Source organism: Ctenopharyngodon idella, chromosome 9 (assembly GCF_019924925.1).
Source record: "Ctenopharyngodon idella isolate HZGC_01 chromosome 9, HZGC01, whole genome shotgun sequence".
NCBI lineage: Eukaryota > Metazoa > Chordata > Actinopteri > Cypriniformes > Xenocyprididae > Ctenopharyngodon > Ctenopharyngodon idella.
In genome coordinates, this window is record NC_067228.1 from 5,538,802 (window position 1) to 5,557,632 (window position 18,831).

At 37.3% G+C, this 18,831-nt stretch overlaps 1 protein-coding gene across 1 annotated transcript in view; it reads right to left on the minus strand.

The window, feature by feature from the left end:
- Nucleotides 1-3,624: 3,624 nt before the first annotated feature.
- igfbp2b (insulin-like growth factor binding protein 2b) overlaps nucleotides 3,625-18,831 on the minus strand; it is a 30,725-nt gene continuing 15,518 nt past the window's right edge. The window contains exons 2-4 of the mRNA XM_051906055.1: nucleotides 14,841-14,998; nucleotides 11,328-11,468; nucleotides 3,625-8,171 (exon numbers count right to left, since the gene is read on the minus strand). Coding sequence (XP_051762015.1) covers nucleotides 8,013-8,171; nucleotides 11,328-11,468; nucleotides 14,841-14,998 — 458 coding nt within the window. The 3' untranslated portion in view covers nucleotides 3,625-8,012. The remainder of the gene's footprint in view (nucleotides 8,172-11,327; nucleotides 11,469-14,840; nucleotides 14,999-18,831) is intronic.

The following is an 18,831-nucleotide window of genomic DNA, read 5'->3' on the forward strand; positions in this document are numbered from 1 at the left end:
TGATTTTGTGTGAGGTCGATAGATAGGTCTGTTCGACCAATTGGTGTATGACAGTACCGCGAGAGTGATTAGAGAGCAGACGGCTCTGTAGGCTTTCGAATCGCTCTTGCGGTACTTTAATGTCATACACCTATCGGTCTGCACAGCACCGCTTCAAGTCAAACACATCCTATTATCAATCTGCCATCATCAATGTCATCATGAGAATATAATGTCAGTACCTTTAGCATGATATATTTTCCACATTTTATAATAATATTAAAGTCATCAAAACTATATGGAAGTATGGGAATTATTTAGAAACCAAAATGTTAAACAAATCAAAGCTATCCTATATTTCAGAGATATTTACACTACACACCTCTGGTTATTTTAACTTCATGAGATGCAGGAGGATTTTTTAAACATTATTAAAGTGGTTCACAAATATGCCATACATTTGAATTAATGCATAGCCAGATTGTCATTCACCTAGAAATGTAGTCACATCTGAAAAAAAAAAAAAAAAAAAAAAATCAACAGATCAAACAAACATGTTTTCACTGATTAATGCATGCAAGTGCTTTAACAAAAACACAATCTTAATATTTTGTTTCATTTAAACCCATGCTGGCCCAATTTACTTCAATGGTAAGTACCATACTGTAATCATTAAAATAAAAAAATAAAAATTATTATATATATATATATATCACACACACTGCTTAACACTCCTTTATTAGGACAGAAGACACACATAAGGTCCAGTCTATTGGGAATCTATGACACATGCACACATTGTTCATCTGCTAATTCACTTGTCTTCATTGTTGAACCAGGATTTGGGTGATTAACAGAGGAGCCCAGAGGAATGGAGCGTTACAGGATACAGGTTTATTTTGGGTGAAGACTTACTGCATTTAAACTCTGCCCAGAGGCAAGGCACCTGGCTTTCCACAGAAGTCAAAGAGATTGCTCAGGAACAAGGAAGTCATTTACCAAGAGCCCCAACATCAAGGGGGGATCTCTGACCGACAGAAAGGAGTCCCAAATTCTCCATTCAAATAAGTGAGGAAGCCAACGGTACGGATAGATTATGTGGAGCCATGTTTTATCACAAAGCTCCAGGGCAAGTCAGCACAACATTTCATGACTGCTTGGACTCGAGCATCAAGCCAAAGAGGCAGAAGAGCCACTGATAAGAGCCTATATTGCAAAACATTGTTGATAAATAGGTTAAGCGGGCATTTCTAACATGTTTTCTTGTGATTTCAGAGCCAAACCTCAAGCAGTGGTGCTGCTTCTATGCAAATGGCTGGCAAAATTAAATATGTGCATTTTATGTGTGAAATAAGTACTAGAGTGTTTGGGGTCTAACAAGACTTTAGTCGCCTTAAGGTAATGTCTAATGCAGACATACAGGTGAAGTTCTTCCTGGGATAACTCAGGTTTACGGACTCCAGATGTAATGGATCAGGACTTCGTCTGTTCATTTGTAAGAGCCAGATCAAGGATGGGGAAACGAAGCAGACCCGGAGAGGAACACGTGTCGGCGATTTGATTTGTGGGGCAGTGAACATGACAATTACTATAGCCTTCAAAGAAACTGACAACTGCGTTTTAGACTTCAAAGCACTCACGTCCCTTTTATCGCGCAATTAGTTGAACAACTATAGATGGCTGCATCTTATCACAACATGTGGCTCTCCACACCACTCTTTCGCCTGAGAACACAATGATTAGAGTTTAGCTTTTCATCCTCGGCCGGTCCCTGCGTGAGGCGCACCGCTGCTGTTCGCTTCTGTAATATTCTTGAGATTTACATTCTGCTTTGTTTTAAGAAAGGAATGCCAGCACAGATGTGATAAGCACAGATAAACTACTGTACACAAGGGGAAGCTTAAGGTGGATCTCTTGCTGACAATCTCTCTGTAGACCAAACGGAACTGGAATCATGTGTGCTGCCAAAGTACATAATAAGAGAAGGCGCTAAGTTTATACAGATAAAATGAAAAAAAAAATATATATATATAGAGAGAGAGAGAGACAATGATCTTGATTCTACTCACAGTCATAATCACAATGATAATCTGGCCTGAAGACGCCAAAAGTTGGTAGACAACTGTGAAGCTCAAAAGACAGGATTCCCACACCTTTTGACCAATACATTTCCATAACTTTTCCATTTGCTTGTTTTTACTGAATAAAGCTTCTTTTTTTTTTTTATTTACTTACGAATCAAAGATATGCAAATAAAACACTGTAGTAACGTCAATTTAAAGGATTAGTTCACTTCAGAATTAAAAATTCCTAATAATTTACTCACCCCCATGTCATCCAAGATGTTCATGTCTTTCTTTCTTCAGTCGAAAAGAAATTATGGTTTTTGAGGAAAACATTCCAGGATTTTTCTCCATATAGTGGACTTCACCGGGGTTCAACGGGTTGAAGGTCCAAATGTCAGTTTCAGTGCAGCTTCAAAGAGCTCTACATGATCCCAGCCGAGGAATAAGGGTCGTAACTAGCGAAACGATGTCATTTTCTAAAAAGAAATAAAAATGCATATACTTTTTAACCACAAATGCTCATCTTGCACTGCTCTGCGATGCGCCACACATTACGTAATCACATTGGAAAGGTCACCTGTGACGTAGGCGGAAGTACTGCAGTAGGGCGAAAAACTCCATCTCATTTTCTCCTCCAACTTCAAAATCATCCAACATTTTACCTTTTTCTGTAAAGGACATTTGGCTTAGTTCGCTTTGTAGACACTGGATTGGTGCTTCCACCTACGTCACGCGTGACCTTCCTAATGTGATTACGTCATGCGTGGCAGAACGCAGAGCAGTGCAAGATGAGCATTTGTGGTTAAAAAGTATATACATTTTTATTTTATCTTTTTTAGAAAATGACCAATCGTTTCGCTAGATAAGACCCTTATTCCGCAGCTGGGATTGTGTAGAGCCCTTTGAAGCAGCATTGAAACTGCAATTTGGACCTTCAACCCGTTGAACCCTGGTGAAGTCCACTATGTGGAGAAAAATCCTGGGTTCTCCTCAAAAACGAAAATTTCTTTTCGACTGAAGAAAGAAAGACATGAACATCTTGGATGACATGGGGGTGAGTAAATTATCAGGAAATTTTAACTCAGAAGTGAACTAATCCTTTAATGATTTGCTTGTATACCACAATAACATCTTTGAATAATTTAATTTGTGCTATAATTTATATTATATATAAAAAAAAAAATATATATATATATATATATTTTTTTTTTTTTTTTTTTTTTTTTTAATTAGAAATATGATTTTTAAAATTTGGAAATGTATAAAATCATATTTCTATATATGAAATTGTGATTTCTTGGCATGGAAAAGCTGTGGAAATGTATAAAATCATTTCATAAATTCTTATACGATTTATGCATTTCCACACCAAGAAATCACAATTTAAAAAATTCCCTAATATTGTTGGATGTTCGTAGACCATGGGAACCCTGAAAAGATGAGGTCTAGGTAATCACCACACACAAAAAACTTTAGGACGGGTTTATGATTCATGTGCATGGAAAACATTAACAAGACAACTCAAAACCTAACAAAGACATCATAAAAAAATGCATAGAAAGAAAACGCGACAAATGAATTATGTGTCTGAAAGGTAATACATTTAATCATGCTGGATTTTATTACAAGAATTTAAAACCAATGTCTATTTTTGCATGCATTTATGGCTTTTTCCATTGCAGTTGTACAGAAAACTCAGTTCATGCACCATTCGCATGACAGTGGACACATGCTTGGAGTAATGTATGTTATTTAAAACCACCGCATCTCGTGACACACAGGATACGCAATGAAATAAAGAAAAAAAAAAAAAAGGCATGTGAGATGCTGGCATGGTACATGGCTTTGGATTTGCTCAAGAAATTCCCCCTGTCATTTGTGTGAGACTCTCCAAATGCAGAGACCGGCTCTGACAGTTTTACACTGCACCAGATGGCAAGCAATCCTTCCCACCGTCACACTGGCTCCAGGCATGGCACAGCATCGAAACGTTCACACAAGTACACACAAACACACACACACGCATACATGAACACTTCCATCCCATCGGAACCACTCTGGCAAATCAATATGCCCGAAAACCACAGGGATTGGTTTCGCACTGTTTTCAAACTAGGCCAAACTCGAGCTACCGTAAAATGTACTGTACCACCGGAGGCTAGGCAGCAATCTATTTTGGAAACAAACCAAAACGGAAAACTCGTAACCCGTGTCTCAGCAAATCTATCTGTGAGGCACCAAAATCACACGAGGGGCAGTTTGTAGCGGTAGTTAGCACAATGCTAACTAGGTAACGTAAATACATGTAAGCTACTACTAAAGGCGAGCGAGATGTGGTAATACTGTGAAAGCTACTGGAGGTTAATGTGTTAATATATCATAAAGACTAAGCTACAAAAGCAAACGCTGGGCTGAACACTGTCTAACACATTAGGATCAATGCTAAAGCTTAATCGACTTCTATTTCTGGATTGAGCTGTTCTATTCAATGCTCACAGCGAGGGAGAGGATGGGAAAGAGAGAGACAGATGGGTAAAAGATAAAAAGAGTAAGAGATATGGGTACTAAATGAAAAGATAACTTAATCAAGAGATGTTACAGCAGCTGCCGCCTCTTAACAACCCTTAACTGTCGTTCACACTGACAATGATTTCCAATTTCCAGCAACATGACAATAAGGTCACATACAGTGGCACCCAAAAGTCTAAGGCGAGGCTACATTGAAAATATGTGAATCGAAATTTAAAAAGTTAAATTTATGAGCAGCACCTGGGTACTGATCAGATTTTCAAAAGCTATGGCCATTTACACAGGCCACCAATAACGTCAGAACATGCAGCAGTAGGAACGCCCAGAACAATCCAACAGTACATCGATCTGGGGACCTCCAGCGTTAAAACCACTGTTCGTGTGAACAGGCTGTTACAGGTCTCACCTGCTAACAGAGCAATGTAACCCATTAAATCCCACTGGCCATATCTATTTAGTTTTGATTTGGGGAAATGATTGAAGTCAGTAAGATTTTTTTTTTTTTTTTTTTAAGAAATTGATGCTTTTATTCAGCAAGGATGCATTATATTGATGAAAAGTGGCAGTAAAGACATAGGGGCCCTATCATACACCCGGCGCAATGCGATGCTAGGCACAATGTAAGTGTTTTTTGCTAGCTTCAGCCCAAAGCAATTATCATTTTTACGTCCAGCGCTATGTTGTTTAAATAGCAAATGCACTCGAGCCCATCTGTTCGCCCATGGGCGTGCTTGCTATTTTGCACATTGTTGGCGTGTTGCTATTTTAAGACAACTGAAAACGACTGCAACATTGACCAACAAAAACCTGGTCTAAAGTAAATGCCGCAGTATTTTTTTATTTTATTTTATTTTTTTAGTTAGTAATATGTGCCTATAGGCGGGTGCAAGCGCACCTGGTTTTTAAAGGGAATGGGAGATGAGACTCTGACTGGTTTATTGCACGTTACGCCCAAAACACACCCATGACTCATTAACAGACTAGGAACAGCCCTTTTGGACCATTTTTTCTGTCGTTAAACTAGCAAAAGTGGATTCGGACACGCCCTAAGCGCACCTGCGCCATGCGCTTAGATCATTAAAATAGGGCCCATAATGTTACAAAAGATTTCAATTTTAAATAAATGCAGTTTTTGGTTTCGTTTTTTTTTTTACTTTTTGTTCATCAAATAATTCTAAAATAATGTATTGCTGTTTCCACAAACATATTACGCAGCACAACTGCTTTCAACATTGATAATAAGACATGATTCTTGAGCAGCAAATCAGCATATTAGAATGATTTCTGAAGGATCATGTGAAACTGAAGACTGGAGTAATGGCGTAAAAGTAGTTAAAATTCAGCTTTTCCATCAAAAAAATAATTAATAATTCATAATGTATTAAAATGGAAAACAGTAATATTTCACAATGCTTTTTTATAATCAAATAAACACAGTGTGCTCATTAAAGAAAAAAAAAATCTTATGGACCCCAAACTTTACACATTTACTTACTGAATAGTGACCTAGATAGTGCAGAATTTGATTTTTTTTTTTTGTTTGTTTGTTTGTTTCCAGAATACTAAGGGCCAGATTTACTAAACAAGACAATTGGGTGTGAGAGCGCATGACATGCTTTTTTTGGGCAGTAAATAATGGCACAAATACCAGTAAATTGACTAGCACAAACCTTAGTAAATCACCTTGCATGATTCATTTAAATACTCTCCTTCCATAAATTTTGCATCTGAAAGGGAAACTCCTACAAATGCAATAAGGTCAGCTGCAAAAATAACTTTGTCCATGGATTTTCAGAGTTAATTTTTCACTGTGTGTCTTTAGTAAATCCTGACAGTAGTTTTTTAACACCAAAAGAGGGTTTGCGCTGACACAAGCTGTTGGTAAGATTTTATTAGATTTTGAATTCAAGGTTCAGACTTTTGGACCCCACTGTATGTTACTTCATTATTTGCAATTTTCTATTGGACCAACTGAGTCTAACCCTGTAGTTCCCCACAGGTTTCAACTGTGACCAAGAATAAATCATATACTTTCACTAACTTCAAGCTTTTTTGTTTAGAAAAGTGTGTTGCATTGGGCTATCCAAGGAGGAAAAAATAATGGGGTTTTTTTTTCCTTCACATTCCTTCAGAGAACTCTTCAACTCCACATTCAAACGTTACACTGGGCAAAATCACCCTTGCCAATCCCCAACACATCCCTCTGCAGATGAGAGTGAAGCAAGGTGAGCCACAGCCCACTGGCACTGCAGGCAAACCTGTGTTTATTTATAGGCACTTAACCCACTTTATATCGCATTTGTCAATGTCAGCCCTGTGTCCAAATCTAGCCCTCTGTCAGCACATCATTAGTAAACGCTGATCCCCACTCTACAAACACATACATACACCACCTGCATTCAACCACATGGTCGAGAGACAGCACGAGAACAGAGGTCTATCAGCCGCCAGGAGCAAGGATGGCCAGATCTTGAGTACCTGGAAGCGACAGCAATTATCGATTGTGAAAACGCACTTAATTGAGTGAACTACAAAACATATGATGCTGATTCAAGTTCAGTAATATGTACCAAAATGGGGCCTCATTTTCAATTTAGCATTTGTTTCTGTGACATTTTAGTCTTTTAGCTCTTTGTGCTCCGATTGGTAAAAGGGACAGAAATTTGCGGTAACACCACATAGTAACTTGTGTACACGGTGACTTTTAGCCCAAGGCAACTGAATGGAAACAAAAGCAGTGGTTTAGAGAAACATTTTAAAAATGTTTTGAATGCATGGTCTTAATGCAACACTCATGCGGAAAAGTGGCACTTGAGTACTCAAGGTTGATTTATCTGTTGGGTACTCAAGTAGTCAAAATGGCCTCCAGCCTCTCATGCAAAGACCCTCTTAAATCAGCCAACAAATCACGACCCCTCCGCTTTCTCTGTCAACGAGTCATAATTTTTGGTTTCATAATTTGGAATGTCAAGTTGCTGCTGTTGTGCATTTTCATTTGCTATAATTTGTTTCTGGTGACCAATGATGCAATAAACATGCAACCATTTTTATTGGGTCTCCAAAAACAAAAGAGAGAATTAAACGGACACATCTTCACACCGAACAGCTGCAAATGCTGTATAAGGGCCTCCATGCAACCATATTCAGTCACAAGATTAAAAGGCACCAGATGAGCCTATAAATAGGCAGAAAAAAAAAAAAAAACAATCACTGAGAGTTAAATTTGGAGTACAGTTATCTGGATTTGAGAAGTTTAACTATCTGTCCTTGACTTGTCTTTGCTGGCATGTGACTTTCCACACTCCTATTGACAATACAGATCATACTATTTCGAAAATACACACACATACATGTACAGAATTACACACATGCACGTCGCTCTTGCACTCGCTTTAACACTCCTCGTTTGCGACCCGGGGCATCTCACTGATGGAGCGTCTATTTCTGCTGGGCAGTGGGCGGTTCCAGCTCAGGACCACCGTAGTATTGGCTGCAGTTGGGGTCCCCCCTCACTTTGGGGGATGAGGGTATCTGGACACCAGTGAAGGGGTTGACGCACCAACACTCGCCCCTCTGTCCATGGTTGGACATGTGGCACTGGAATACAAGAAAAAGAAGATGATGAGAGGGGCGGGGAAATGGTGGGTGTTGGGGGCTTAATGAAGCTCTTGGGCGAGTACGGGGTGGAGGCACTGCCCCAAAACAGCCCTCCCGCCTCATTTGGCCCAGCATGTCTCATTGACCCCTACTGAGCACTCCCAAAATGAGGTCATAATTGAACTGGACATAGCTGACGCTGAGACCCAAAATAGGCAAAAAACAGATTCTCAATTTTGTCCTCCAATGGCAAAGAACAAAAACTGACAGTTACAGTAATCGCAAAAGGAACAGGATGATTACAAAACAATTAAGTGTGGTGAGGTACACTGTTTTGAGCCCTGCATGGGAACAGGGTTTGCACATCAAAACAACATACCAATTTACTTCTCCGGGACATGTCCTGGTTTAAGCTGCACCATGTCATGCCAGGACACAGAAACATTATACCATAATTGTTAACATAATTGTTATTTCACAAAGTTCTCAGTTATCAGCTCTGTCAGCAAAATGTCAACTTTGTCTCCAAGCTGTTTCTCCTAAAATTCATTTATTTGAGCTGTCAGTAGTAGATTAAAAACTGTAATCCACTAAAATACATGACATGCTGACTAATTAATCAAAGTAACTGCATATATATTGCAAAGTACACATTAAAAGCCAATAATATAAAATTATTGTGGCAGGAAAAAAAGAGCCTAGACAACAGACAAAACAATGGCTTTGGCTATATATATATATATATATATATATTATATATATATAGCCTTTGTCTATTGCTCTGCATACCCAAGCTAATTAATAGTAACACTATAACACAAATGACCTTGTTTGAGGTGTACCATAAAGCTCACATGAAAAATTTTGGTAATACGTATGTAACTGTCTGTCATTTATTTATTTACCAAACGACGGTAATTTTCTTCAAATCTGCCAGTTATGGAGGATTTCGGGTAAGCAGATCCACAACAGCTTTGGTGCTGCTTTCTCATTGGTTTGCTGGCATATGGGGGATTTCATGCGCAGGGAAAGCTGTGAGCGGATCGCTCACCCAAACAGAAAAAAAATGTGCTGCTGCTGCCAGATCGCAACCAAAGAAAATCATATTGTATTTGATACAAAACTAACTAGACTAAATCAAATGAAAAAAGTAATAACTGAAACTATTTTCATAGTATTTCATTTTAGGAATTAATTTCCATTAGGAAATTAATTTTTTATAAAAACATATAAACTGTTAAAGACAGACCCCTACTGTAAGTAGACCTACTGTAACTATCCGAGGTTGTTAATCGATAGTCTATGCGTTTGTTAAACTCATCAATTTGTAGGGCTGGGACAATAAATCAATGCATCACTTGATTCTGAGATTTTCCGAATGCATCGTGATTCTCTCTTGAATCGATTCTGAGTTCAGTTTTTAACAGCAGATGGTGCTCTAGTTTTTAACCGCATGCTCAAATGCTCGAAGAATGCTCAATGCTCAAATGCACGAAGAAGAGCACTGAAGAGTGCTCGTGTGTTCGGCTGAGTCTGAGAATGTACTTGCAGATTAATGTAAACAGCCCATTGCAAACACCTTTGTAATTCACTTCAACCTTTTTAAACTTCATGAATGATTATTTTATGGAAGGTTCAAGTAGTGTAAGAAATTGGAAGCAAGCAGAGTATGGCTGTTTCTAAAGCACGCAGTGCCATCTGCTGTTAAAAACTAAGCTCAGAATCGACTCGAGAGACAATCACGATGCATTCGGAAAATCTCAGAATCGATCCAGAATCATTTCTCGATTCGTGATGCATTGATTTATTGTCCCAGCCCTATCAATTTGCATTATTTCAACTTATTTTATATTTGTATTTATACTTCTATTTATTATATTTTACTTATCTTTTATTTATAATGGGCTACTAATATTTATTATATTATTATATTAATATTTTTAATTCTTAATTTTAAAAATACTTCTGACATACATTTAAATTGACACCTGTCATGGTTTTTCTCTGTCGACTATGATTTATATCTGAGTCTTTAAGCCGATGTGCTGTACCATTTAAAGGTGAAGTGTGTAGTTTTTGCAACACACTAGTGACACCTAGCGGAATTACAAAAATACAGCATATTTTGCAAACGCCCCCTTTCGCACGTTGCGCCTCCCTTATAAACCCCTATTATATACCCATCCAACATATCTGCACTGGGCACATTTTTTGATATGACGTGCCACCCAGCATATATATTTATATATATATTATATATATATATATAAAAATTTATGTAGATAGGAAAGACCAGATCATTTGTAAATCAGTTTATATTGAGATTTCATTCAGACATTTAATAGCAAACTTAGATATCTTGGCAAATTTGAGCACATTTTGAAACATTGTTGAGACTTCTTTTGAAAATGAGTGGACATGTGTGACATTTTTCCTCAAGAACTTGAGAACCAAAAGGCTGTTAGAAATCTGTAAAAAACAAAACAAAAAAACCCTTCAAAAAAGTATCCATCCATTTGCTACCCATTTCATCTAATCAGTGTGTATGAGATGTGTAAGAGAGGCCACAGATATATAAAAGAGATTACAAAAGAGATCTCATTTGTGATTCTCTTTCCTCTGAGAACGTCACTAAAAAGAAGGGCAAGCCACCCCACAGACAGGTTAGTCATTCAGCAAAATTTTCATTAGCTTGTAACTCTCAGCTCAGATACAGTTGCCTTGGCTTTGATAAAAACAGCCTTCTGCAGAGAATGTGGGAATGTTTTATACACAGTTTCTCTTTGGCTCCATCTTTGTGTCATTATTGAACCTTCCATGTGGAATTGGGTAATAAAACAGCAGGCTGCTGCAGATTGAAAGGTTGTGCAATGTCTCATATTCCTATTGCCCTGTAGTGAAATTAACACCCGTCGCCATCCAAATGCAGGTACTTTTTTTTTACTAATCTACTGGCCAATGTGGCAGGTGAGCTGCTAAACATTTCAAACTGACAATAAACAAGAAGACTTCATAACCTATTTTAATTTCAATTACATAGTAACTTATTTGATGTATTTCAACTGAAAAATCAAAATGGTTGGTAAAATTGGGCATTAGCAAGCTAGCACATAAGGGATGTCTTTGAAAGACTGAGGTAAGTGCTGATCATTTCACCTGTTTAAGATTGTACTGTCCTGTCTTGTCACAGTTGGGAAACTTCAGGTCATACAGATTTTCCAGAGGTCCCTTGTTGTCATGGAACGTCATCTGGGAGATGTTCTCTAACACTTTATCCAGTTCCTGCTGACACTGGCTCTGTAAGACAACACAGACAAACAAACATATATTTGAGTATTTCTTCAACTTTTTTTAAATAGCCTAAAACCCGTTTTTTATACACACACACACACACACACACACACACACCCTCCCACACACACACACACACACACACTCACTTAATTTGTCTACTATGTCCAAAAATATACATATATACATATATACACATGGCAATTCTGTCATTTTAATATATTTTCTAGTTTAACATTTCCACATCATCTCAAATTGTTTAATAGCAATTCTGTGACGGAAATTAAGTTTTTTGAAATAAAATGGCAATCTCTTTTGTCTTGCTAAGGGTAATGTCATAGTCATCATTTTTTTTATGTATCCTAAATACACACAGGTAAGTAATAGTTTCACATTTTTTTACATTAAATGAACAAGATTACAGCTTGAAATGCTGTGCAAACATTATTGCGAGTGTATGCTATTACCGGACAGTGTTTCAGACATCAGAAATCTCCTTTGTAAGTCATAAAAACTGTAAAATAAATGTAAATGTAAAAAATATACTGTTGACGAGTGAGATCCTTGATTATTCATTTTCTTCACACATCTTAAATCTCTTAAATCTTGCTAAACAAGTACAGTAGTATCTGAGAGCACTTTATCAGAGTCAAATTTGTTGGTCGTGGTCGAAATGATGGAAAAACAGTAAAAACGTATCATTTTCACACAATTAATATTCGAATGGTTTATGATTATTACACTATTTAAATGATAATAGTTTAAAAAGTATAATTTTTTATGATATAATAAAATATTAACATAACAGGCATTCACAAAAATAAGTAGCAAAAATATGTGATGAATGCATGGGAAAATGTGGTAAAAGACAGAGTTAATTTGACCTTCGTATATATAAAAAAGTTAGTTTTAATAAAAATCCTTGAAGAAACACTCATATAAGAAGAAGAGGGAGATAAACAGCAAGCCAGCGGCTTAATGAAACATTTATGTGGCTGATATTAATCTCGTACTCAAGCTAATTTTCTGGCTTGGTTCTCCCTCCCCACCTCTCCGCAAGGACAGGCATCAGCATCAAAGCCCATTCCTGTCTCCCGTTTCTTCTCTTTTTCCCCTATATCTCTCATGATGGCTGCTCCCTGCTTGGCCCGGGATAAGAGGGCACTAGGGGAAGAGGGCCTGCCAGGGATCTTATCCGTACCGTGTGGATGAAAAGTGCTCCATCACAAAGCAGTGAACAGTCCCCTGCTGTCATCGGACATGCCGTCACCCTGACATTCTCCTTGAATGTCTGCTTTTCATTGGGATATGTGATGGTTACACTACTGATTTATGACTCCCACAGAAAAGTTGTTTATTCGGTTTGGCTTTTATTACCCTACCATTATCACTGGTTTGAATTTTTATTGCCTTGGCTTCTTCTTTTTATTGCATCTACCTTATTTTAATACTTTCCAACATCCATTTGCTTTATCAACATATCATTTAGCCGTTTTTATTGTGGTTACTATATAGCTTTCAGGTCAGCAAAACCAGAACCAGTGAGCTTAATAGTACAGCTATTGTTGTCTCTGCTGTTGTTTGTTGATGGTCACATGTATTGTATTTTTCTTGAACTATTTCTTGCCCAACAGAATACGCGCAATGAGGAGGAAAATATGAGTGGATATAAGACTGTTTTCATCAATGCGCTTACAGGGATATTTTACCCAAAAATGAAGTTCTATCATCATTTACTCACCTTCAAGTTCCAAACCTCTATGAGTTTCTTTCTACTGTTGAACACTAGGGGTGTGATGAGATCTCAGGCTACAAGATCTCGCAAGATTAAAATGTGACGAGATTTTTCGTCGAGGTGAAAAGCTGTCTCACGAAATTGCCATGACGGAGTGTGAGGGTGAAATTAGGATAGAATATGCCACCGCTACGTTTATATTACGCCTCCACTGTCATTTTGCTTTTTAAAATAATGACTTTATTCAACAATATCTAGTGATCAAACTGCCAAAGTCATGTGATTTCAGTAAACAAGGCTTTGTTACCTGATAAGTGTTTCGAAATTTCAATGGTTCACCACTGGGGGGGCGTGACTTTGGCAGTTTGATACACACTCCGAACCACTGATTCAAAACAAAAGATTTGTAAAGCTTGGAAGCTTCATGAAGCAGTGTTTTGAAATCACCCATCACTAGATATTGTTGAATAAAGTCGTTATTTTGTTTTTTTGGCAATGCAGGCCTCACTGAGCAATCGGATTTTATCAAAAATATCTTAATTTGTGTTCTAAAGATGAATGAAGGTCTTACGGGTGTGGAACGACATGAGGGTGAGTAATTAATGACAGAATTTTCATTTTTGGGTGAACTAACCCTTTAAGGCGTCCTTCAAATGGTGAGGATATGCTAATAAGACAATATAAAGCAGACAGGCTTGATCTAAATAAGTTGTCATACAAAACAAGACCTACATTTGAGTTACTACAAAAACCAGACCTGCCGTTTTAAAAGTATGAAAAAAGAAAAACGACTTGCCAACTAAAGTAAATTAGCAAGAAAATTTGTCTATTGGCTCAGAAAAGTAGATGATGCCTGATAGAGATGCTGATTAGGGTGAGGTCCTGTTGCAGTGGTCACTTGGCTAACAATTTAAGGGTCCAGGTAAAACATGGTACAATTCCAAGAAAAGTTAATTAACTCTGTGGATTTGTGTGATTGCCAAATTCGACAAGCACTGGCCCATTCCTTGTTTCAGCAGAGACGGCAGCCGTTTGTTCTGTCTTGGCAATCCGATCGTGACTGTATACTATCATCGGGCAGTGTTTTAGACATCAGAAATCGCTGATTAATTAGGTAACTAAGGAAATTATCATGTGTTTTTAACTGAAAACATAGCAAAAGTGGCAGCAGAAACAGCCTTAATATGAAAAACACTTCAAAAACACAGCTTACAGCTGTTTTTGCACAGTTCCAATCATGAAAATAACATACTGGAGCAATAAATTATACATTGACAAACAACCTCAGACCACAGAATTATAGCGACATCAAATATAGAGGGTTGTACAAAGGACATACCGTAAATCTGAACCCCAGAAAACTGTGTTAGGATAATTAATGTTTAGCTGATACAGAAAAGAGCGTATCTATGTCAGAGTGAGAGAGAGTGTGTGTGTTGTGTGAACCCACACTGTTGTGTATGTGGTGTGTTAGTCTGATAACCAGAAGAGGGCACTGCCGTACTGAACACAATGACATTCAAGGTGAATACAGGTCTTTATTTCAATAGGTTTATCATTCTCCGTGTTAATATAAAGGCCCTTTCATATGACTCGCTTTAGTGTTCACCAGTACTCAAGAGTGCTGTGACTTCTTCACTCACCTGTTTGGGCGGAAGCGTTTTGGGATCATCCTGGGTGGTGTACATCCTGATCTTCTTACTGTTGTGATGCTGCTTCACAGCCATTTCCTTGTAGTGCTGGTAGGTGTTTTCTTTGCCGGTCTTCTTCACTGGAGGGGAGCGCGTGCCATTTACTTCTCCTGATGGAGAGAAGAGTAGGTTACAGGATTTGGGAAAAATTCAGAATTTAATCATTTTCTCCCTGTCAATGAATGATGAGATATATATCAGTGGTGTGCAGTGGTGTTCTGAAATGAGGAGGCAAAGTCCTCACAGTTTTTTGGTAACACTTTTTTATTTTACAGTGTCATTGTTACATATGTTACATGTTGTTACTGTAGTAAAAACTATAAATTATGCATACTAACCCTAAACCAAACCTAATTCTAACCCTATAGTAAGTACATGTAGTTACTTAATATTGTACTTTTTTTAGTATAATTACAGTGTAACAAAGACACCTTAAAATAAAGTGTAACCGTTTTTGTTTTTTTTACTTTTTATTTTTTAACTCAAATGTAAATTCATGTCCCAATTATATCTACATTTAATGTTGTCACATTTTCCTGGTAAATAAACATTACTTTACATTAAAAACTATTTTATTTTGTAATTACAGTAACAATGTATTTAATGTTCTATTTATTAAAACCAAGTATAAATCTCATCAAGTTAATGTTTTGAAAACAAGAGGCGGGATTTATCACACGAACCAATCGTATCCAATCATATCCAATTATTGTGCATTGGAGGCATTGCCTCCTATCATGTGACTTTCCTCCATTCATTCTCAATTCCTCCCCACCAAACCCATGGCACGCTTTAGGGGGTCTGTTTAAAGTCAATGGGCTCAGGGGAAGCAAGAGAGATGCGGACTGCTGCTGTAACTAATATTTGCGCTTGTTTATTTTTGTAATATGGATCATTCTCTCCTCAGAACAAACACCCATAAGGTTATATTATATTATATATACATTATATGTGTGTGTGTGTGTATATATATATATATATATATATATATATATATATACACACATACACACACACACACATATATATTATATATATATATATATATATATATACACACACACACACACACATATACTGTATGACTTTTAAAGTACATATGCAATTCACAATGAAAAGTGAAATTCAGAATAAAAATTCAGAAATGTAATAGCTTTTTTAAAAGCTAATTTCAATTGCATTCTGAATGCTAGATGTTGCTTAACAAATTGGCCTATTATTTATAGAAATTTGTATTATTGCTCTCAGGTCAAAGACTGCAAGCAATCTTTTTTGTCAATGAAAACAAACCCGGGATCAGTGTTCTGGCAGTGCATCAAAGCATGGAAGAGAAAGAAAGTTAAAGGCTGGGATTAATGACAGCTCTTGATTCAGATAGGCTCAGAGGCCTATGAAGAGATACGTGCCTTTTAAGTCAAACCATGCCTGGCAAATCACAAGTGAACGACTAATAACAAAAAGAGACTTTTATCCTTATTTAAAAGGATAGTTTACCCAAAAATGACTTTCACTGTATGGAAAAAAGACATTTTCAGAGTATCTTCTTTTGTGTTGCACAGAAGAAAGAAAACCATACAGATTGAGGGTGAGTAAATGATTTTGATCCTTCTGCATTCTGCAAAACAAAACAAAAAACAGTTCTTTCCCAGGAAAAATCATTTTGACCCCAATTTCACATTTTGATGGCACATGTGACTGCTGAACAAACCTCTGTGTATTTGATCTGGAATGTACTGTACCAGCAGATATGTACTTTTGGACTTTGTGTCAGGCACGTAGGTTACATGTACCTCTTGGTAACATCACTTGCACAGAGCGGGTCATTTGGACATAGCTGGCCCTTTGAAACTCTCGCCTGCATTCAGATCTGTTCTGTGTCTGGTCCATCAACATTAAAAAGCAGAACCTCAGGCCACGAGCCCAGAGCTGCTTGCATGATGTCAGCGTAGGGTGAGTATGGAGCCTAGAGATCTGAAGGAGGGTGATCGCTCTGAGCATTGTCCAGCACCGAATACTGTGGTCTAAGTTTCAAGCCCAATTGTGAGGAACAGACCTAAGAATAGTGTCTGAAATAGCGGGCGACTTTGCCAGAGTTTGCCTCATTGAAGAAATTATTGGCGGGCGTGCTTCAGCAGACACCTGCCATTACATATACTCGGAAGCATCCCTGTTCCACACTCTCATCCCTGGGCCTACACCAGCAACACTTCCCACTCACAGTTCCTCTCTCTTTCCAAAGGCTTAGTGTGTGGGCTGTGCGGTTGGGGAGTGGACAGGAACTCTTTTCAGGGCTTGGGCCGGTTTCTCTCTCACTTCTCCCAAGGAAGCATGACATGCTGTTGAAAAGTCAAGTGCCACTTGTGAATTTACATTCTGACTCTGTTCCAAAACCTAGTGAGTGGTCTATGTAGGGAGCATTTTGAGGCATCATAGACATACTTCCGGCACCTGTTCCAACAAGAAGATTTGCGCCAATTTTCAAAAACACAGGCAATCTCATAATGCATCAGCTCAGTGGGGGACAAAACACATCTAATTATGGTGGACAAAGCACAATGCAAAATAACAAAAGCATTTGATTCAATACCAAAAAAAAGATGGACCAACAATAATAACTAATATTTTACCCTTCAAACAACTTCCCTTGACACAACATCGATGAGAAAATCTCTCCTGCAATGTCGGTTTGGTTGTATTTTTAAGATCTTGGAAACGTTAAGACATTTTATTGCTGAAAATTAGTAATATTTATAACTTTGAAGTACTTTACAACATTAGCAACATCATCCCAACATTAAATTTCTGGACCGATATTAGCAATGAATATTTTACCCTTGAAACAGGAGCTAATTTATTTAAAAAAAAAAAAAAAAAAAAAAAAAAAAGACTTTTACTTGACTCAAAATGTTTCAAAACGCAGAAACCTTTTTTTTTTTTTTTTAATAAACACTTTTTGTTATACTGGTTAAAACTCTCTTCACATCCTGATAGCAATCAATAATAGAAGTAGTCTAAATATTTAAAAAATGTATATATATCTTCTTTAGAAGTCTCAGGACCAAAAAAAAATGTCCATCCAATTATTGCATGTGATCTTTAATTACAAGTTTGCCATCCATGACATTCTACCTGGAGCTGTTAACTTCCTCAGACTCGGATTTTTGCGTTTCTATGTCAACACTATCAACGCTGAAATGAATCTGCAGCAGTCAGGTGGTGCAAGTAAGAGCTCTGTTAGTTGTTTCCAGTCATTATTATTGTAATGTTACGTGTTTTGAGACAAGGTTATTTAACGCCGTCTCTCATAATGCTTTCCAGACTCTGCTCTGGCTGTGCGCGTTCATGTGTTTTGGAGGAGGCGTGGCTTTGGATATGCTCTGAAGGGATGGTGGGATCTCACGCTTTCAAAGCTAGCTTGCTATTGCTAGCCTCTCCGAAATTGTCTTCCCTACCTTTAATTAGTTAGACCATTTTATTTTATATAAAATGTGATCATTTTAATCATGACAGAAATCAGTAAAAACATCATACAGATAGAATAATCATTACATATATCATCTAATAGAGCATAAAAAGCATATATTTCACTCACAATCTATAGATGTATATGTCCTGTAGGATGCATTCAAAAACAGTGAGACAGAACACAACAGGCTTCCTGATGCATTTTTATAACTATTTTTAATGTTAAAAAAGGCATGTGGTGTGACACACTTAAAAAAATAATAATAATAAAATAATTTTGTTTTAAATTATAGTACTTCCATCATGGTAACTATTACAAGAAAAAGTGGAAAAACCCTCAAGGTCAGTTCTGCTCTGGTTGCATGCTACCACCCATAATCAAACACTAAATCTTCTCTTTCACCGCTGATTTGGTTTAATCTATGCATACTTCTTTAATGAGCTTTAAAAACAGGCTCTCTCCAGGATTTATCAAAAT